Raw genomic sequence first — 23,005 nt, 5'->3', positions numbered from 1 at the left:
TGAAAAATCTCGTTGCAGTGAACTAACAAAAATGAATAAAAACGAATATTTCATGACCTCGTAATTTTTTTCTCGTTATAAAATAATTTGTAAAGAGCGTTTCTCATCTCTACCTGTAATTTATTTAAGTATATAATTACATGTTTCTTGATTCGTATTGGAAATTTGACTGGTACAAACAATTGCGGCACTTAGGATAATATTTATATGAAACAAATAGTTCTTTGCCAGTGATCTTAAATGGGGACTACTTCAGGAATATCATTTGACAATCATGTTCTACGATGGTACTTCGTTTGTTGTTGTTTTCTAATTTTAAAATTGTCGTTTATGTCGGTTCTGACGACAATAAAAAGAGTGATACATAAGGTAAGTACCGATTTAAGTTTTTGGAATATTATTAATCTTTATATATGTACCCTATCTCCTAAAACAAATTTGGTTTAGGGTTTAGATCTTTTCTTATAATTTAAGCTCTTTCAGACGATATCCTTAATCAAAGTCCTTAATTCTTCTTTCAGGATGTTCTTTTTCTACCACTTTCATTTGTATTATATTTTCACATTTTCTTTTTCGCGCCACATGTCTAATTTGCGTTGTTTTGAATCGTTGCCGAACTTCGCAATAGTTTTATTACTTGTCGATGACATAATAACAATATTGAATCAAATTATTATTTTTAAACAACTTATTTAGTTGATATAATAATTTAATTCACTATCAAATGGTATTTATTTATATTTTAATTAATTTCATATTTCGTCTAACTTTGACAGATCTGTCAGAAATAAACAACGTATGCTTTGTAAATACGTTAGCAGGTGGCATTAGAAACAAACCTAACAATTTATTGAATTATATTAATATAATATAATTTGTTTAAAAATACAATATAAATATAATATAAAAATATAAGTATTAAATTTATTTATTAATTAACTTATTTTATTCAATTTTAAAAATATTATTTAAATTTTGATAATACAGAAAACATAGTATAAAGCTTTGCGCTAGTATACTGTACCACCTACTATACCTTTTTTTTCAATATACCCAAGAAAGTTCAAATTGCCTCATAATTTGATCAGCGAGAGATACTGAGGTGATCGAGTTATCTACTGTTATATTTTCAAAGTTAAGAAGCGGACACTGACTTATTAGGTATACTGAACACTGACTTTTTCAGTATATGGAATAGCGTTAACTATATAAAATGTTTTAGTGCCATTCAACGTCATCATCTTAATTCCATATTTATCGGGCTTACTACTCATATAAATTTTAAATGGGCATTTTCCCCTGAATTCTACGAGCTGGTTATCGATAGTACAAAACGCGGTGTTTAGTATGATATACCTACGGTTACTTATAAAGATTTCATATAATTCGCGTATGTGTGCAAATTTGTCCACTGTTTTTCTTATTGCTCTTGTTTCTTTATCATCAAACCTTAGGCATACAGCTATCAAACATCATCTAATAATAAACATATAAAAATTTACATCTTATATATATATATATATATATATATATATATATATATATATATATATTATATATATATATATATTATATATATATATATATATATATATATATATATATATATATATATATATATATATATATATATATATATATATATATATATATATAAACTCCTGGTCAAAATTAACGCACCGCTCATATTTTTCTCAATAATCTTTATTTATTAATAATTTACTGTGCGAAAAGTTGCCTATGGACCTTGTTTGACAGTGACAGTTGTTACGTAAGCTAATAATAGTCTTGATTTAACAATAATTTATATTAAACATCGTTTTAGACTAAAAGTGAGTTAAACTTTTCATAAAAAGTGCCGATTAAAGCAAAGTGCTTGTGAGGAACAAGCTTTTTATTGTGATATTTTTTATCACATGCATGTTTGGAAGTTCATTTGCATAAAGATCAAATAAAAAAATAAACCGACAAAGAAATTTGTCAATGGAGGAGGCAGTGCGAGCATCGACTCTCCTAGATGAAGGATATTCAATGAGATACGTGGCAGGTTTGTTAGGAAGACATCATTCCAGCATCAGTCGCAAGGTGAGGTGATATAATGAAACAGGGTCGTACCATCGAAGAACAGGGCAAGGGCAAAAACGTTGCACTAATCAAATTGATGATCTTTTTTTGAGACAACGTGCTCTCAGAGATAGGAGAGTCACCAGCAATTTGCTAAAAAATGAACTGGCAGTTGTTCGAAATGTCACGATATCGTCTCGAACAGTTAGAAGACGTTTACATGAAGCAGAATTGAGCAACAGGAATCCGGCCAAAAAACTCTTGCTTGCCAGAGAACACAGGGTTCAGAGATTGAATTTTGCAAGATTGCATCAAAATTGGACCATCGATGATTGGAAACGAGTTCTTTTCTCCGATGAGACTAGAGTAAGCCTAAAAGCTCCAGTTGGTCATGAGCGTGTCTGGCGAAGGCGAGGAGAAAGGTTTACCAGCTGCAATATCTCTCCTAAAGTACCTTTTGGTGGTGGCTCTAAAATGTTTTGGGGGGAATTTGTTTTGAAGCTCGTAAGGAGTTGGTCCCCATACGTACGAGGTCTATGAATGCCCATTATTACTTAGACAACATTATTGTCGAACATGTAATGCCTTTTGCTCCGTTTCTTGGACCTATTTTTTATTCATGCAAGACAACGCTCGTCCTCATGTGGCTCGACAGGTTAATGGCTACCTAAATGATGTTAATAGTCCATTATTAGAGTGGCCACCTAACAGTCCGAACATGAATCCTATAGAGCATCTATGGGAATATCTCAAAAAAAAGATTCGTAGTCGTAGACGCCCTATTGCCAACCACAACCAATTCATTGTAGAATGGAAGAATGTTCCGCAAGTTTTTGTTGAACATTTGATATCAAACAGGCCTCGACGCATAAATGCAGTCCTAAGAAGTAGAGGAGGGCCCGCACGGTATTAGTGTTGACCCAGATGCATTTTATTGTGTTAATTTACTGATTTTTTTCTTTTTGCAATTTGGAGTTATTCTAGCCTATTTACGCATTTCCGGCAAAAACAAATTTTAAAAAAACAATAAGGCAAATTAAGGTCATGATAAAGTCATGTTGGACTTATTTGTAGGTGTTTATTATTATTTCAATATAACTTAGTTTTATTTTGTGTTCATATTGTAAATATTTAGATTATTTAAAGTGGTGCGTTAATTTTGTCCAGGAGTTTATATATCTAATACAATATACATATATGGAACAATACATTGAACTAAAATACACTGCGCTCCAAAATTAATGCATAATTTTAAAATTTTTATTTTGAGTTGTAATGAAAAAAGTTACAGTAATTAATAAAATCACTGTTGGGAGTGACCATCGGTTGGTTAGAGCAAAAATAATGATCAACATTAGTTGGAGAGGACAGCAATGATAACAGAGAGGCATTCTAATAAATGGAAATCGATAAAAGATAGAGTAGCTTATCAGAATCTCATAACTTCAGAACTGAAAGAAGTAGAACATCTAAAAAAATTGCATTAGATATAGAGGTAACAAACATGCGAATAAATAGTGCGATTCGAAACGCTCATAGAAAATATAAGGAAAAAACAAGATGGATAAACTCACTCAAGCTACTAAAGATCTTATAAACAAAAGAAGAGAATTGAAAGACAAATACACAGATAATTTTATAACACTTAGACAGTTAAACAAAGATATCACAAAATCCATTCGAAAAGATGTCAGAAATTACAACACCGAATACGGAACTCAAGCCATTGATAAAAATAAAAGTTTAAAGGTTCTGCGCCGACAAATAACTAAAGGATCGAAACATATTTGTAAAATTGTAAATAAAAATGGAGAAACTACAACAAATAAGGAAGATATTTTAAAAATTGCTTAAGATTTTTACTCAGAATTGTATAAGCGAGAAAAACTAGATCCAGATCCTGATCAAAATCAAATACCAAAAGTTCAAAATGTAGGCTCAGAAGACATCCCAGATATCACAACAGAGGAAATAAAATCAGCTCTCTCGGAGATGAAAAACAATAAATCACCTGGAGAAGATGGGATAGTCATTAAACAAATTAAAGATGGAGGAAGAACGTTAGTAAATGTGTTGAAAAAGATGTTCAATACTTGTTTGACAAGAGGCGTAACCCCCTCCCAGTGGCATAATGCAATAATAACCATAATGCACAAAAAAGGTGACATTTCAGACCTAAAGAACTACAGACCTATTAGTTTGCTCTCCCATACATACAAACTATTCATAAAGATAATAACAAAACAGCTTGTGAACAAACTGGATAGTTACCAACCTTGTGAACAGGCTGGGTTCCGCTCCAGATACGGAACAAAATGATCATCTACAAGTTATAAAAACGCTAATAGAAAAGTGTATAATCTTTCTTATATTCGTAGATTATGAAAAGGCGTTTGATACTATAGATCATTATAAAATGCTTCGAGCATTCGCTGACTGCCGCATTGACTACCGATATATCGCCTTGATTAAAAGTATTTACGAAACTGGTATAGCTTGTGTCCGCCTTCATGAAGATACCCCCTAATCTATCTCCCCTAAATTGTTTACAGCTGTTCTTGAATATATGTTCAAGCAAATGAAACGAGAGGATAACATGGGAATTAATATAAATGGGGAAGATCTGAACCACCTAAGATTTGCCGATGACATCGTTTTAATATCTGATAGAGTTGATAAAGCTAGAAAAATGCTGCACACGCTCTATAAAGTGTCAAACATAATTGGTCTTAAAATTAACACCTCAAAGACAAAATTTATGACCAACCTTGTAGTTAGCGGTAAAATTCTGATTGAGAGCCATAGGCCGAGATTCGCTTAGGTCGAGATAATCAGACAACTGAAATACAAAGAAGGATAGGTCTCACATAAGCTGCCTTTGGTAGATTGAATAACATTTTTAAGTCTATTTATCTACCAAACCTAGAAATAAGAAGAAGAACAAGAGTCACAGAGGCAGTTGAAAAAGCCATGGCTAAATGGGCTTTGGCCGGACATGTTGCCAGATTAACGGATGATAGATGGACAAGAAATATTCTGGAATGAGGCAAGAGGCATATCGAAGCAGAGGACGACCACCGACTAGATGGACGGATGATATCAAGTGCATCACCACAAACTGGATGCAAGAAGCTCAAGATAGAAATAGGTGGAAAATTTTACGGGAGACCTACGTTCAGCAGTGGACAAATATAGGCTAATTGATGATATTACGTTTGGCAAAACAACATCTTAGATTCCGTCTGGTTCCGAGGCTTTATATCAGTTCTTTGAGCCTTGTTTTCTTTTACAATGGGTAGGATGCTAACCTGGCCATCCACTCTCCTCTTTTATCCGGGTTTGGGACCGGCTGTGGGCATAAACGCGGCTTATGAGCTACTCAATCCACCCAGTCCTCGCGCTCATAACCCCCAGGCAGAGAATAAGAAATGAAACAAAGCAGTTGGTAAGAAGAACAACAAATGAACACTGGGAACAGTTTACAAAAAGGATGGAATGCGACTCATACGGTACACAAAAACAAATATGGAGATTCATAAGAAACCAACAAAAAGACATGGTAGAATTAAAGGAATAATATCATACCAGCAAACGAATGGGAAAGATACCTGACGGAACTGTTTAAAGGAAAGGAAAATAATAATCAACCCTATAACGTACCAGAATTAAGATACGAAATAGAAATCAGTTTTCACGAAGTACAGATAGGCATAAACTCACTCAAAAATAGAAAAAAAAAACCAGAACCAGACGGAATAACCAACGAGCTTTTAAAACACCGAGAAGAAAGTGTAACCCTAGAGATGAGAAAATTTATACAAAAACTAATATTGCACTGTAAGATACCAGACTCATGGAGAAATAGCATAATGATACCAATGTTCAAGAAAGGAGATAAAAAAGACCCCAACAATTATAGCCGCACTTAAACCTAACACAAAAGTTCTAACCAATAAAATCAATAAACTAACAACTTTATCAGATGCATAATAAGGATTCAGATCCGGAAGATCCTGCATAGACGCTGTATTTGTACTAAGACAAATCACAGAAGAGGCCATCGAGTACAATAAACCAGCATATCTATGTTTTATAGACCTGACGAAGGCTTTCGATCGCATCCAAGTCGAAGACGTCTTACACCTACTGTGTAAAAGAAACATATCAATCAATATTATACAAACCATCGAAAACATCCACTTACATAATCGAATACAGTCAAAGATAAATGGAAAATTAACACAGTGTATACCAGGACAAAGCGGAGTCAGACAGGGTGACTCGTTAAGCCCACTTCTCTAATATAATGAATGAAATAAAACAAGCAGTACGTAAAGGTCATGGTTACAGAAAGAAATCCAAATATTATGTTATTAATTAATGTTAATAGATATAACGAGTTAGGGAGATGTTGAAGAAGAAGTATGACAACAAAGCTTAATGACATAATCTGGAAGAACAAACACCTAAGCTACAAAAACAAGAATCTATAAAGCAGCAATTAGACCTATATTAACATACTCGGCGAAGACAAGATCATCTAAAACGAGACAACTACTAGAACCAACTGAGATGAAAATACTCCGACGAATATTAGGATAAAGTCTGTTGGATAGGAAGAGAAGCGAAAACAAGAAGAGCATGCAATATAGAAGTAATAAATAGATGGGAAACAAAATTAAAATAGGAGTGGAACGAACACGTTAGTAGAATGGCAGAGGATAGGATAGTACGAATAGCACGAGATAAGTCACCAAATGGACGAAGAAGTATTGGCAGATCGAGAAAAGGATGATGCGATAATTTAAACAATTTAGGAGGCTAGTATTGAAGAAGAAGAAACAGGCTTTAAGGCCTACATACAAAACGGAAAAAGAAGAAGAAGGCAAAACAATATGCGATCAGATTGTTGAATGATACGGGCAAGTTTTACGTCTTTTACCTTAACACTGCCCGTTTAATCATTAAACACAATACCAAAACATGATTCGTGATTCATAGTTCTTAAAAATTTTGAGTGGACTCTTTTTCTATTTATTTTTATATTGGTATTTCCTGTAAGAGATTAAATTAAAATATTAATTTTAGACTAATGTCTACCCTTTTACGGTCGTTAAGCACTGAAAGATAATAACATATATATACATATATATATATATATATATATATATATATATATATATATATATATATATATATATATATATATATAAAACAATTTGTACATATAGTCAATAGAATCATTGATAATTTCCCTCGATTCTATTGCTCTACAGCCCAGTTCGTGCTCTGACGACGGTCTGTAGTCATTCTCCACCAAGATTGACTACCTAGGAGATTTCTGGCGTCCTCATCCTCATCATCTTCCCATCGATTTCTCGGTCTTCCAGTAGGTCTATTGCCTGCATTCTTTCATTCAATAGTATTTTGGGAAGCTTGTTTTCTTCCATCCTATATACATGGCCTGCCCATTGAAGACGGTGTCGGCGTACACACTAATATAAAGGTGGTTCTTTATATATATTATATATTTCATAATTGTATCTGATTCGCTACCAGTTGTTTTGATTTCTAGGGTCTAGTATTCGTCTCAGTACCTTTCTTTTAAATATGTCTATGGACTATACATATTTTTGAGTCAACATCCAAGTTTCACATCCAAAACTCACATTGGTCGGATTATGGTCTTGTAGATTAGTATCATAGTTCTTTGATATTTTTTCTTCTGCTAAACTCTGCATCGTCAATGTTGTCCTTTGTGATGTTGACTCCTAAATAGATAAAGCTATTTAGTTTTTCTAAGTTGTCAACTGTAAAGTAGGGTCGTGTTGCTCCCTCAAACCGACTTTGTACTAGGATTTTAGTCTTTTTTTCGTTTATTGACAGACCTATTATATAGTACATAATTTAAGTTCCTTATACGTATTGTCACCTGTTGCTTGGGTTCTGCTCACAATATTTATGTCATCTGCATACGCTGCCAGGACTGATTTATTCATAAGTGTGTTATTTCTATCTTCTGATGTTTTTTTACTACGTATTCCAGTGCTAAATTAAACAATGTTGGTGCCAGCCCATCATCCTTTTTTTAATCCTTGTTTTATTTGAAACGGGTCTGTCATCTCGCGCTGTATCTGTACCTAAGCCACTGTGTCCGACATTGTCATTCGGATGAGCCTAACTAATTTAGAGGGTATTTCAAATTCACTTAATATTTTGTATACGTGTGCCCTGTTTAAAGTCATATGGCTATTTAAAGTCAATGAAAGTATTATAGACATCTATGTCATGTTTGCTTTGCTTAAGACCTGTTTAATCGTAAACAGTTAGTCGATGGTTGATCTTTCCTATCTAAATTCTGCCTGATATTCTCCGATGATCTTATCTGTGAGGGATATGAATTGCTTATTTAGTTAATATAAAGATAAGGTTCTGTTGATTTCAAATTCAATAGCGGTCTTCCTTACTTTAAGGGAAACTATAGCAACTAGAATTTTGTAACATGGTTCCAATTTTAATTTAACAATACAACACTGAAAACTTATGTTTCCAAATCTTCCACAAAATTTATTATAATATCTTATCACTACAGCTGTTTCGGCAGAGTGCCTTTCTCAAGTAATCTATTCTTGGTATGTGTTTACACTTTATAGTCTCTAACTGAATATGTTGAGGAGGGGAGAACTGTTTGTCTCAAGTTGATCATTTAGAATTATATCTGTATTTTTCAACTTGTTAATTTCCATAGATTCCAATAAAGATAGCTTAAGTCCTTTATTTTGAATGTGAATAATTTGAAATTGGTCATTAAAAGAATGATTATAATATAGAAGGTGAAGTGCGTACGTATATGTTTTTCTATTACTAAAAGCCCTTTTCTGTTCTGTAATACATTTGTTAATAGTTCTACCAGTTTGACCGGTGTAAGTTTTTGGGCAGTCGTCACATTTAAGTCTGTATACACCACTGTGTAAGTGCTTTTTCTTTTGGCTCTTGTTCTTAATATGTTTGCCTAAGTTATTGTTCTGAAAATTAGAGTTATTCCTTTCTTTTTTATGTGTTTGGACTTTTTGACCATAAAAGGAAATCTTAAATCTTTAAATATTAAATTTAAACTGTAGAGTTGGTGAAAAAGGGAGGTTCAAAAAGTTGTAACTAGAACAAATGTTTAAATAAAAAAGAATATCCGACGAGCCTTTTGTGTATCATAATCATCATAAGTGGCTCGACAATCCGTTGTGGATCTAGGCCTGCTCACAAAGAAGTCGCAACTCCTGTCGATTCCTGGCAACTTCCCTCCATCTTCTGACCCTTAAAGACTGTAGGTCTTCCTCCACATCATCAATCCATCTCCTTCGTAGTCTTCCTCTACTTCTTGTGCCCTCTGGTTTTGAAAATGTTCAACTCCTTGTGTGTATAATCAGTATCATATAAATTAAGAGTTTCGAGAGTTTTTTCTTTTTGCAGAATTGTTTATAGTATATTGCGTTAAAACTAGAAATTTAAATATGTAAACCGTTAAATATACAATTTTAGGAACATTATAAAATCAAAATATTGGCTTTTTTTGATTTATTTACATGTTCCTCCACCCAAATCAAAAATAATAATAGAAAAGTTGTGCAGGTTTTTATTACGAGTATAAACATTTTGGTACCAAATTTGTTCGGTTGCCAACGAGTAATAGGCCATGGCCGTCTTTTTGGGGTTCACCGCTCGTATAATACTACGGTCAATATAGACATTTAAAATAACAAAAATTCCCGGAAAGGCAAATATTGGTGTAAAGCTGGAGTTTATCTTTGCAAATACAGTTTTAAAAATCCTCATCGATCGTATGTGTGCTACAAAAGTTATTCGGGGTCAAAGGTGAAAATTTGAGATATTTTTGAATTTTTCTTGAAAACGGTAAGTTTTATCAAAAAACAAACTTTAAACCAAAGTTGTAGATCTTAAAATTCTCTACAAAAAGAGTCTTTATGATTTTTTTCCCCAAAAGTTACCATTCCTGAGATATCGCGATTCTAAAAGATTATAGATGATGTGCAAATATTTCCACGCCATCTGTGAGGTAGTGTACTCGGCGTGTTTTTTACCGTGTTTTCCCCTGTAGCCCTACTCCACTTACTTTCATGACAATTTTAGGATAATTTAAGGAAACAATACCCGTTAAGTTCTAGATATTACCTAATTGTTGATATTGCTATTGATTATTGGATTAACTATTATTTTGATTTCTTTACTGTGCAAATATTTCCACGCCATCTGTGAGGTAGTGTCCTCGGCGTGTTTTTTACCGTGGTTTCCCCTGTAGCCCTACTCCACTAACTGTCATGATAATTTTAGGATAATTTAAGGAAACAATACCCGTCAAGTTCTAGATATTACCTAATTATTGATATTGCTATTGATTATTGCATTAACTATTATTTTGACTTCTTTAGATATTTTACCAGACCAGACCAGACTTAACCTAAAATATCTTGGTAATTGTCAATAAAACAAATAAATGTTAATTTTCTAGGCTTCTCTGTAATAATAACTCTACTGTCATACTTCAATTTCTATTGTATTTTTATAGTTCTGTCTATCTAAAGCTACATCTTGACAAACATTCCTTAATTCATCCAACGAAAACTGGAAATCATCACTTGTTTCTATGAATTGAAATTTTTTTTCCATCGCAGAGTGTCACTGCAGCTATTAAAGTTGTCCGGGTATATGATTTTTTGCAATCCACGTGTATTGAATAATAATAAATGTTTTCAGAATCGTATAATATAATATAAAGAGACATAAATAGGTATTTTTACTTATCTTAAGTGCCGGATATGTGTAAACGTGGCTTATTGCTTATTATGTATGTGCATATCATGTATAATGTGACTCTTAGAATCGCGATATCTCAGGAATGGTAACTCTTAGGAAAAAAATCATAAAGACTAGCTTCGTAGAGAATCTTAAGATCTACAACTTACCGTTTTCGAGAAAAATCCAAAAAACCTCAAATTTTTACCTTTGACTCCGAATAACTTTTGTAGCTCACATACGATCGACGGGGATTTTTATAACTTTATTTGTAATGGTAAACCCAAGCCCTCCACCAATATTTGGCTTTTCGGGAATTTTTGTTATTTGATAACTATTTTTATGTCTATATTGACCGGATTATTAGCAGTTTGAAATTTATTTACTGTGTATATCTATTATAAATTTCTTATGAATTATTCTGGAAGTATAGTTTTTTGATAATGTAGATGCTACTCCATAATGTTCCAAATACTGTTAAATATTATCCCTATTTTGTTAAATAAACAGTAAGCTAGGAATTTAAATAATATATGACAAAGTCAACAAATCCTAATAAAATCATATACGCTAAAACATATTTATTTGTTTTAAAACAGATATATACCGTTATCAAATTAAAGCATTAACAATTGTAGGTTTTACATCTTAAAAATTCCTAATTATTTACAACACGTGCTCTAGGTAAATGTTATTTTTAATTTGGAAAGTTTACAGTTTTTTGTTAAAAGAAATTTAATGAAGTACCTAATATGTTCAATACATCAACTTTGACAGAAATCCTAAAGAGAAACTTAAAATCAGTAGGATATTAAAATAAGTCGAGGAGCAACATATGACAGTATGACTAATTAAGTATAATTATATTGTTTTAAAGAAAATTAGAGATAAAAGACAATTATAATCATTATTCATTATTTCAGTGTCCACTCTAAACATATATCTCGCATCCCGGTCATCATTTTTGATAGTCGCATCCGCTTTAAGCAGAGAAACTCACGAAAACTGGCCTTTTGAGCTGCTTGGATATTCTGTGTTGTTTTCCGTATGGTCAGCATTTCTAATCCATAAGCCAACATTGATTAAATTTTTTTCTTTTAAGACGTATTAGAAGATCAGATTTGAAAAGTAAAAGATGATTAAACAAATAATAAACAATAAAAAAATAATATAAAAAATGCAACTTAAACCTAGAACAGTAAAAACACATTGAGCGATACATTAATAATTTGATAATAAGATAACCTTCAAAGTGCTCGGCGTGTTCGATAACAATAAAAGATATAAGCCATACTTTTGAGATACGGAAGAAGAAATTACTAATAAGAGACATTTTAGAAGCACTCTTATGTAAACCAGTCGAACTGCAGCCGGTTGACTGATTGTATATATTCCAGTTACTCATGATATCTATTACAGGATTCTGGAACTCTATAACAGCGTCTACAGGTCTAGACGATGGATACCATATTTTTTGTCACTAGGTAATCTACGAAAAATGTTTGCTGGCAGTAATCTAATGCCTCTCGGTCATGCAAGATATGGTTGATTGTTTTAGGCCCTCTACTACAGAGTTAAGCTTAAGTCTTCATGAAACAATTCGATTATATTCAGCTGTCCCTTGACTGGCGCATGTTCTGATTCCTTCAGCTGATTCCTGCTTATTTTTCGCCGAACTTCAGCCCAACTAGAACATGTCGGCTCAATATACATTTTGCTATATGCTTTACCGGTTATATTATTCCAGTGATACTTATGTTGCCTTCGGAGTCAGTTGCCTTTTTCCAGTCGAGGACAATACTCTTTGGCACCCCCATGGCCGAAGTATTTTATAGTCTGTGCTCTTCTGGCAAGTTCATTAGGTTTTTCATTGCCGTGTATTCCACTATGACATAGAACTCATACTAGTATGACACTGTTATGATCCACCAGTACATTGAGTTCTCCTCGGCATTTTTACACCAGACTAGAGTCCATCTTAAGGTTTGTAAGAGACTCAAGGAGGCTTGGCTATCTGTATACATTTTGACCTGCTTCAATTCGAAAGCCCTTAAGTTATTTTCTCTTGCACAGTGCAGGATATCCAGGATTTTTACCTGAAATACAAAGATAGATTGTCCTTGTGGAATATAAGTGTTCAACCAGTAATTTCAACCATTACTGAATATTTCTGCTCGCGACCCTTCTGCAGGTTTAAACCCCTCTGTGACACTATTACAGAGTGATGAAACTCTGCTTGTGACACTCGAATATAAGCAACGATTAAAAGTAATAATGATTTCTTGCCACTAATAAAAAAATATGTTAGGAATAAATGAAAAACTTTATATAAAAGTAAGCTCATAACAGTCACTATTATTCAATTCATCCAACTCTGTCCAATAGCATTCCTTACCTAACCTTTTCTGCTTACAAAGCATACGCTTCCACCATTACTAGAATTAAAATTCATCATGGTTGCTTTCTAGCTCATCTATTTAAACTATGAGAATTTAAAAGCCCCTTTTTGTGAGTGTAACAGAAATTCAGTGGCAGACTTAAACCATATATTTTTCGGGTTTTTACCAAACACATGGGATCATCCAAAGAGTTATTATCTAATTGTACAGACTACACATTAAGGGTCTAGTTAATATATATTATGTTTAATTGTCTTATTCAACAAATCATTGAATGATCTCTTAATTGAATTTCTCAGGAAAACGAAAATAAATCTTTATCATAAATAGGTTAAAAATTTTTGAGTCACTAAAAAATAAACGATACGTACAAGTACTTACGTACTCTTTAATAATAGGTGTATTACAATACATTTAATTTAAGTTAGTAATATGTGATGAATATCATCTGTGGCTAATGAAGATAGTTCGAAGCCAAACACACACACAAACCCCTCTGTATTCAAACTATATCCCTGCACTCTGGGTTGAGTGTTCTTTGTCACATCCCTTTTATGGAAAAACGTCTACTTGGAAAGGTAATTTACCTCTGTATCTGGTACGTTGCTCAGGTTTTCTCACAGTCAATAATATCCCATTCTTGTCTCCCCCGTATAACTTGTGTAAAGCAGGGAGGTCTAGTAGAGCCTCCACAGCTGCCATTGGTCTGTTTCTCATAGCCCTTATGATTTCAAGGAAAGTAAGTACATATATACACCTTGCTTAGTTTAAGGATGCCCAACAGGGATACCATTAACATAATTACTCTCTTGGTTATTGCGAGCTATCTGCTTATTTCAAGGAAGCTTTGAGTCTAATATTACTCTGATATCTGATGCACGTCGTGATTATATTCCCAATACTTTTCAAGCATTTGTCTTATTGTAAATATTTGATCAATAGTCGATCTGCCAGGCCTGAAACCACACTGGTAGTCACCAACTATTTCTTCGGCGTATGGTACTAATCTTTTTAATAATATCGAAGCCAATATTTTATATGTAGTGTTGATTAGTGAGACTCCTTTGTAATTCATGCATGATTCCTTTTTTCCTTTCTTGTGTATTGGTACAATAATACTACCACACCATTCTTTCGGCATTATTTCTTGTTGCCAGGCCATTTCTATTAATTGGTGGGTTTTACTTATGAGTTCATGACCGGCTGTTTTAATTAGCTCGGCATCAATATTGTCCAGACCAGAGGATTTATCGTTTTTTGTTGCTGTAGATATTGTCTCATTTTTTGGCTAAGTCTTCTTCTAGCTGCAGCCCTCTCTCTGTGGAATCGTATACGTTTTTCTTGTGATAGATTCGACAGATAATCAATTCTTCTTTTGTTTGCTTCTTTTAGAGTTCTTTCACATTCGTCGTCGAACCATTTTTTCTTTTTTGTTTTTTTCGTTCTTCCGATAGATTTCTCTGCTGCTTCTTTAATAGTTGTTTTTATGGAGTTCCATCGCTGATCTATATCTTCACTTTCATTTTCATTTATTTCTAAAACCTGAATCCTATTTCTTAATTCTGCTTGGTACTGTCTTTGATTATTTTCTTTTTTCAGCTTCGCCACATTCTATCGTTCGATCTTTGTGTGTTTATCTATTGTTTGTGTTGAAATTCTTGTTCTGAGCTTGGTCTTTACGAGAAAATGGTCTGTGTCGCTGTCCGACCCTCTCATAGTTCTTACACTTATTATGCTGCTAGAATGTCTTCCATCAATCAATACGTGATCTATTTGATTATTTGTTCTTCCATCGTTTGATCTCCATGTTGCCTTGTAGATCTTTTTTCTAGCGAACTGGGTGCTTTTGATTGCTAAGTTGCAGCCTGTTACAAAATCGACCAAACGTGATCCATTATCGTTTGTAACTTCATGTAGACTATATTTTCCTGCCACCGGTATTACGTAGTCTTCTATGCCCACCTTTGCGTTTAGATCACCTAGTATTATATTATATTATATACCTCAGTATTACTACAGCAAATTGTCGATAGTCTGAATAAAGTGGATGATGGAATGCTTTATTTAGAAAAACGTTAAAAAGGAGTCAAAAATAAAAATGGCCAATCAATGAAACCCCAGTATGCTCTTAAATCACCAATACCAATTACAAACAGTTCCTCATCAAAAAAAGTCTTATCTTAGAAACACATTTTACTAGAGAATCATATATCAGATTCTAAGGGGTATAAAATATACCATGGGGGCACTGCGGTTACTACAAAAAAGAAACTATTTAACACTCTCAAGATAGTGGAAATTAGACTCCGAGGTTTCAGTCCACAGCTGTCAACGCAGCAATGATATATTATATAGTTTGCACCCTGGTATTTTATTGCATCCGTGTCATTCATTAAAAGAGGAAAGCTATATAAAGTTTCTTGATAGATTAAGGTCAAATAATCATTATAGGAGGCAACTTTAATACAAAACATGTCGACTGAGGTACCAGATTAACTACAAATAAAGCTAAATAGCTTATGACATCACAAAACGATTAAAATACGATTTTATTTATGGACATAGCCATCGATTGGCCGACGGACACAATCAAGATACCTGACTTAATTGAGTTTTTTATCGTAGAAAACTATCATCAGTAAACTTTACAGAAAAATGATAAAAATAATAAATATAATTATTATTATTGGTTGTATGATTTTAATTAAGCAATTCTCTAAGCTTACTTCTCTATTTGGTCTTACTTCATGCAGCTTTATGTGATTTAACCATATTAAATTTTATGGCATTCATATCATCCATCCATCTTAATTTTTTGATTTATCATTACTTTCCTCAGACTTCATTTACGTGTACTGCCACCTGCCGACGCGATGTCTAGTTTTTATTGCAGTAATGGAATCTTCGACTTCAGCTGTTTACCCAAACTATATCGTCAATATCGAAACTAAATACATAACTAAAGAGAATCTTACAATTAGTGAACAATGGGAAGTGTGTAAAAATTATATTAAAGACGCAGCAAATAACATTCTAGGGCCGCAAAGACCACCACCACGCAATGAGTGGTTCGATGTTGAGTGCGAGGACATTACAAAAAGAAAGAACAATGCATATAAACTGATGCAGCAAAGAAAAACCCGAGAAAAAGAACAAAAATATAAAGATCTCAGAAGAGAAGAGAAGTACATCCATCGGAGAAAAAAGCAAACTTATGAAAATAGAATATTGGAAGAACTTGAGTCATTAAAAAAGGAAAATCAAACAAGAAAATTCTATTAAAATCTAAATAAAGCAAGAAAAGAATTTAAACCAAGAATCGGACTATGTAAGGATAAGGAGAAGCATATACCCAATACAAAAGAAGAAGTATTGAAAAGGTGGGTGGAACACTATAAAGAACTACTTATTATCGAAGTAGAAGATCCAAATCAACCACATCCAGGAGCAAGCAACAATACACCATTGGAACCTTCATCAATGCAAGAAGTACGGGATGCAATAATACACCTAAAAAATAATAAATCTCCAGGAAGTGATGGTATATCCGCGGAACTTATTAAATGTGGAGGTGCTACTCTGACTAATCATATATATAAAATCATACTGAGAGCCTGGAATGAGGAACAAATCCCGGAAGAGTGGTGTATTGGGATCGTTGGCCCGCTACACAAAAAGGGTAATCAATTGGAATGTAGAAACTATAGGGGAATAACCCTCCTTAATACAGCATACAAAATATTTTCGAGTATTTTATATGGTCGCCTAAGTACATATTCAGAGGAGCTTCTTGGCGAATATCAAAGTCCTAACAGAACAGACCAGATCTTTGTGCTAAGGTAAATACTGGAAAAAAAAACCAATGAATTCAATATCGACACATATCATCTTTTCGTAGATTTTAAATTGGCCTATGATAGTGTCCTAAAAAACAAATTGTATGAAGCCATGGATGAATTCCACATCCCCGATAAACTGATAAGATTGGTTAAGGCTACAATGCGTAAAGTTGTTTGCAAAGTCGAAATACAGGGCGAACAATCAGGCATTTGAAACGCATGTTGGGCTGCGACAGGGAGATGCGCTGGGACATAGCTCTGGAAAAGGCGGCCAGGGATGCCCAAATAGACAACAGAAGAAACATTTTTAATAAATCATCCCAAATTTTGGCATATGCAGATGATGTTGAGCTAGTTGCCCGCACAACACGCAAGCTAGAAGAAATGTATACCACCCTGTCAAATGCCTCAAAAAATATGGGCCTGCAAGTAAATGAGGAGAAAACTAAGGTAATGGCATCAACACCCAACAATAGAGCCAGAAACATCGGCCACCAATTTACGGTTGATAAATCTACCTTTGAAGTGGTGGACAAATTCACATACTTAGGCTCCCTGATCATCAAGGAGAACGTCAGGACGGAAGAAATCAAGCGAAAAATAATCCTAGCAAACTAATGCTATTTTGGACTGAGTAGACCTATGAGAAGAAGAACTTTAAGCCAAAAAACAAAAATAACCATATACAAAACCCTTATACAACCAGTGTTGACGAATGTTGATGGGTCGGAGACATGGACCATTTCCAAGGCAGATGAAAACCTTCTGCTTATATTTGAACGAAGGATCCTGAGAAGAATATTCGGTGGCATCTGTGAAAATGGTATTTGGAGATCAACTACGAGATATATCACAGATATAAACATATATTTGGTGGTAAAGACGTAGACGTACTTATAAAAGTAGGAAGACTAAGATGGGCAGGACATCTGGCAAGATCACAGCAGAACAACACTCCTAAAAGAATCCCTATGTCGTAATCTGTGGGAAGTAGAAGTAGGGGTAGGCCAAAACTCAGATGGAGGGATGGTGTAGATGAGGATGGTAGAAAAATAGGCGCAGCAAACTGGCAACAGTTGGCAATGGATAGAACTGACTGGCGTAATAGACTTGGGAAGGTCGAGGCTCTTTTATAGGGCTGTAGCACCAATGATGATAATGATGATGATGATATGGTCAATATTAAAGTTTTGTCTTATGTTGCTGGTTCTGTGGTCTGTCTCGGATATTATGATTATTTTTTGTCTTTGTTGCTTATCAAACATATATTCATTATATATCAAACAGCTTCTTGAAGTTATCTGCATATGTCAATATTTAGATCGATTTATTAAATACAGTACTTCTGTTGTTCAGTGTATATTCGGTATACCTGTCATTAGCTCAATATTAAAAATTATGCCGAATAGGAGCCGGATAGCTTAGGCTATATAGTGTCTAACTTCCACGTAGAATCGAGTGAGGATCGAATCCCAGCGCCAGCGAGAACGGTTGAAGTGTAGCACTAGCCCTGTTACCTCACTTGTCTACCGTACTTTTACTTTACATGTATCTTTTGGCATTATCATATTTATTCATTGTATCAACCTGATAAGAATCAGATGTGTAAAATTGCTCGAAATATATGTTTTCTTATGAGACTATAAACTGTTTTTAAATCTGTACACAGGTAGAAGGTATCGATAAAATTCCCTGTATCTCTACTTCAATTTATAATGGAAAAATGCAATAAGTAAAAGATACCAAGTAAAAGGTAAAATAAGACGTATATGATGACATAGTAAAATAAAACATATATGATATTGAACTCAACAATTTCAAGTTCGCTAACCTCTGGTTACACAATATGACGGAAGCTATTAGAGTTCACTTTGACCTAGTCTTGAAAATTATAAGTCTAGAATATTTAGTTATTCGTTTTGTTTAATTTATTTTAAAGGTATTAACCATCAAATTTATTGACTAATTAAATTTTTATAGGCTTTTGCAAGTCCCGAAGACACAAAACAAATGGCAGTAGAACCACAAGTAAATGAAAATGTGGAGAGGGTGAGAAGGTAAATATTACTTTGTTAATTAATGTTTTAGTATTTTCGTTAATATAGAGTATGTTATAATATTATTTCTGGACTGTTGTATTCAATTTATTCCATACTTTACAGACGCATTGTATATTGAAAATACATAGTTGTAGTCTGAATTACTTATTCACAAACAAAATGATCAGGCCGAGCAGAAATAAACTAGAAAAAGTAATAGAGTATTAGCTAAAACAGTGGTTCCCAAACTTTTAATCTCGCGTACCACACACGAAATTATAAATTAGTAGCGTACCACTGAACTGTGGTAATCTTTAAAAAACCTTGAAAATGGTAAAGTAATAAAAACTGCAACAACTGTTTATGACAACATTATTATTTATTAATTATAGGATAAAACACAATATACTCAGTGCGAAAAATGATGCTGCATGTTCGAGACAAGAGAGGAAATATCTGGCTCAGTTGTACTTAATTTCAGGCGCAAATTAGTGTCTATGTTAAGCTTGTTACGATATTTATTTTTTATTATCAACATAGCAGAAAATCCGCTCTCACAGAGATATGTGGTTGTAAATGGAATTAGAAACAGTAATGCTTTTCTGGACAGCAATGGGTATTCATTTTTAACTTTTAGCCAAAATTCACACAGCTCTTCTTTGTTGAATTCCACTTGCAAAGCTCCATCGCAAGATAACTCTATCAGAGATTCCTTTTCATTTACACTTAAATTTTCACGAACACTATCCAGATCCGAAACGAATGGGTTCCTTATCCAATTGAACTCCGAATAATCTTCTTTAAAATATTCTTCAAATATTTCAACGATCATAGGGCTGTGATTTTTGATGTTATTGATCACAATTTCACTCACTGTAAGTTCATTTTCAGTTATAAATTTTTCTAAATTAGAAAAAGATGCTAAAGTTTATTCGTTTACCAAATTCCCATCAGTAAACATGAGCACGTGTTGATATTCGCCGTCTCATTCGTCAAGAGGCTATAAAATATAATTTATTACCGTAAGCGAGACATATTCTCATGTTACAGATCCTAACTTGCCATCATTTTAAATTCAAATTGTATCGTGTTGATTTTTAAGTTAATATATTGTGTTATATTTATGTTATAGTTATTGTTAAGTTATTTACTGGTCGTGTTATTTTTTAGAGTTTAGTTTAATTGTGATATAATGATTAAATTTCAAGAAATTCTTACACTAACAGTTTCAAAAGTAAATATTTTTAAAAATCATATGATACATAGGTCGTACATCAGTACGACCCTGTTTGGCTTACACGTGGTTATGTTGACGATTGGGAATTTGTAGAATGAATAGGGTTTAGGTTCTCATTCGACAGGCTCTTTTCAATCATTTGAAATTTTTTGATAAATGCTTTTATTTTGTCATTTACTGAAAATCTATTTGTAGATCTACCTTGCAAACTTAGATTTAGGTCGTTGATGCGATTGAAAATGTTTGATAAGTAAGCCAATGATATAAGCCAGTGTTCGTCTTTCAGTCGATTGCGTAATTCAAAATCAGTCCCCATCAGGAACAGCTGCACCTCAGAACGTAACTGGAATAATCTGTTCAGCATTTTGCCTCGCGAAAGCCATCTAACCTCTGTATGTAGCAGCAACTGAATATGGTTACTGCCCATTTTGGAACACAAGTTTGAAAATAAACGAGAGTTAAGTGCGCGAGATTTAATAAAATTTACCACCTTGATTGCATCTTGGAGAACATTTTTAAATTGTTCGGGCATTCGTTTTACTGCTAACGCTTGTCTGTGTATACTGCAGTGCATAAAAGTACAATTCTTAGCAATAGATTTTACTTTTGTGGCTACACCACCGAATCTACCTGTCATATCTCGAGCGCCATCAGAGCAGAAGCCAACGCAATTCATCCAGTCAAGTCCATTTTCAGCAAAGAATTCATCCAGTTTGTTGAAAATTTCATCCGCTGTAGTTCGTGTTGATAACGGCTCACAGAATAAATAATCTTTCTTAATTGTTTTATTTTCATGTATATACCGCACGTAAACCATAAGTTGAGCATAGTTCGTTACATCTGTACTCTCATGAAGTTGTATCGAAAAGAAATCGCTACTTTTTACATGATTGATGACTTTATTTTTAACATTTGATGCCATACTGTCGATCCTACGTTGAACAGTATTATTGGACAGTGATATCAGTTCTAGCTTTTTAGCTGACGCCTCACCCAACATACAGGTAACCATATCTTTTGCTGCAGGTAACAACAACTCTTCGCCAATTGTGTGAGCTTTTCCTGACTTTGCAATTCTTAGGCTAACTAAGAATGATGCCTCTACTGATTTTTCGGTACTACCAGTAAATGAAGACATGACTTTCTTAGTGCTTTTCATTTCTGTTAATTTTCGGGTGAAAAAATCCTTCGGTTTTCTTACTAATGTAGAATGTTTTGTGTTAAAATGACGATTCAGTAATGAGGGTTTCATACTTTGATTTGATAAAGTTTCAAAGCAGATGACACACTGAGGGCGTGGCTCATTATTTACATCCGTCACCGTAAATCCAATATTTATGTATTCTGGGTCATATTTTCTAGTAATTTTTCGAATTTTAGTAGGTATTTCATATTCTTGAATTACCGCACAATCTGGCTCCGAAGTGGAACTCGATGGTAAAGAATTTTTAACATCATCTTGAATCACTGCACAATTTAATTCTTGAGATGAACTTGGTGGTACATTATTTTGAGCACAAGGTCTTTTTACACTACTAAGCCACTTATCCATGTTAATTCAAATATATTAAACTTGACTTAAAACAAATTAGATAGGTAATAACGTGCGTGCGGACGCTCGATAGCTTTGTCACTGTTTGACTCGCGTCGCGGTCGCAGAAAGAGAAAGATGCGCTGGCCAGCAAAATAGGCGGAGCTTAATGCAAACTAGACGCGACGGCGCCCCCACGCGCCGTGGGGTTATTAACTCAGTAAATTTTACTGTGTATGTCCTATGGCTGCTTGCGTACCACCTTAATAATCGTCGCGTACCACTGGTGGTACGCGTACCACAGTTAGGGAATCGCTGAGCTAAAATATTTACAAGCTCGTTAAGGAAAGCTCGGCTCGTTTCGAATTCAGCTCGGCTCATTTCAAATTCAGCTCGGTTCGACTCGAAAAAAATTTTGTTCGACTCAAAAAAAATTTGGTTCGGCTCGAAGCTCAGCTCGCAAGAAACAAACCGGCTTGAGCTCGATTCGTCAAATGAGCTGAACCTCGAAGCAAGCCGAGCTAAGCTCGAATTTGTGACCATCGCTAAACTTGAGTGAATCAAAAACGTTTTGGATGAGAAAAATATAATTTTTAGAAAAATATTAGTAAAGTTGCTTGAACTCGTTTTTATTGTTGTTTTTACTTTGACTCTTAAAGAAGATTCATGACATTGTTTAATTATTTTTAGGGCACATTTAAATGACCTGGAAAACATCCCACTCTTTTTCGTTGCTGGGTTAATATACACTTTTGCAAATCCTGGAGAAACAGCAGCCAAGGTGATATTTGTAGTATATGTAGTCACGAGATATTTACATACTATCGTATACGCTGTTGTTCCTATTCCTCAACCAGCTAGAGCTCTATCTTGGAGTGTCGGATATCTTATTAATATATACATGGCGATGTACAGCTTGATACATTTTCTAAAATCAAGTTCAGTCTGATGTTTTTAATCTTGATTAAATGTATTAGTTCAATAAGAGTATAATAATTGTTACAAAAAAATTAACTTATATAAACATAATATGTTTATATAAGTTAATTTTTTTGTAACAATCATTATAATCTTATTTTTATTTTATT

The 23,005-nt window shown here is 33.8% G+C and overlaps 1 protein-coding gene across 1 annotated transcript; it reads left to right on the top strand.

Moving 5' to 3' along the window:
- The first annotated feature begins 145 nt into the window (after positions 1–145).
- On the top strand, positions 146–22,951 carry LOC140439935 (microsomal glutathione S-transferase 1-like). The gene is made up of 3 exons (XM_072530123.1): positions 146–369; positions 19,091–19,167; positions 22,608–22,951. Exons 1-3 carry the CDS (start codon positions 241–243, stop codon positions 22,864–22,866), a joined length of 465 nt encoding a protein of 154 aa, XP_072386224.1. The 5' UTR covers positions 146–240; the 3' UTR covers positions 22,867–22,951.
- Positions 22,952–23,005: the final 54 nt, after the last annotated feature.

Source organism: Diabrotica undecimpunctata, chromosome 4 (assembly GCF_040954645.1).
Source record: "Diabrotica undecimpunctata isolate CICGRU chromosome 4, icDiaUnde3, whole genome shotgun sequence".
Lineage (NCBI taxonomy): Eukaryota > Metazoa > Arthropoda > Insecta > Coleoptera > Chrysomelidae > Diabrotica > Diabrotica undecimpunctata.
Note: the sequence above shows the minus strand (reverse complement) of the source record. Positions and strands in the feature narration are given on the sequence as shown.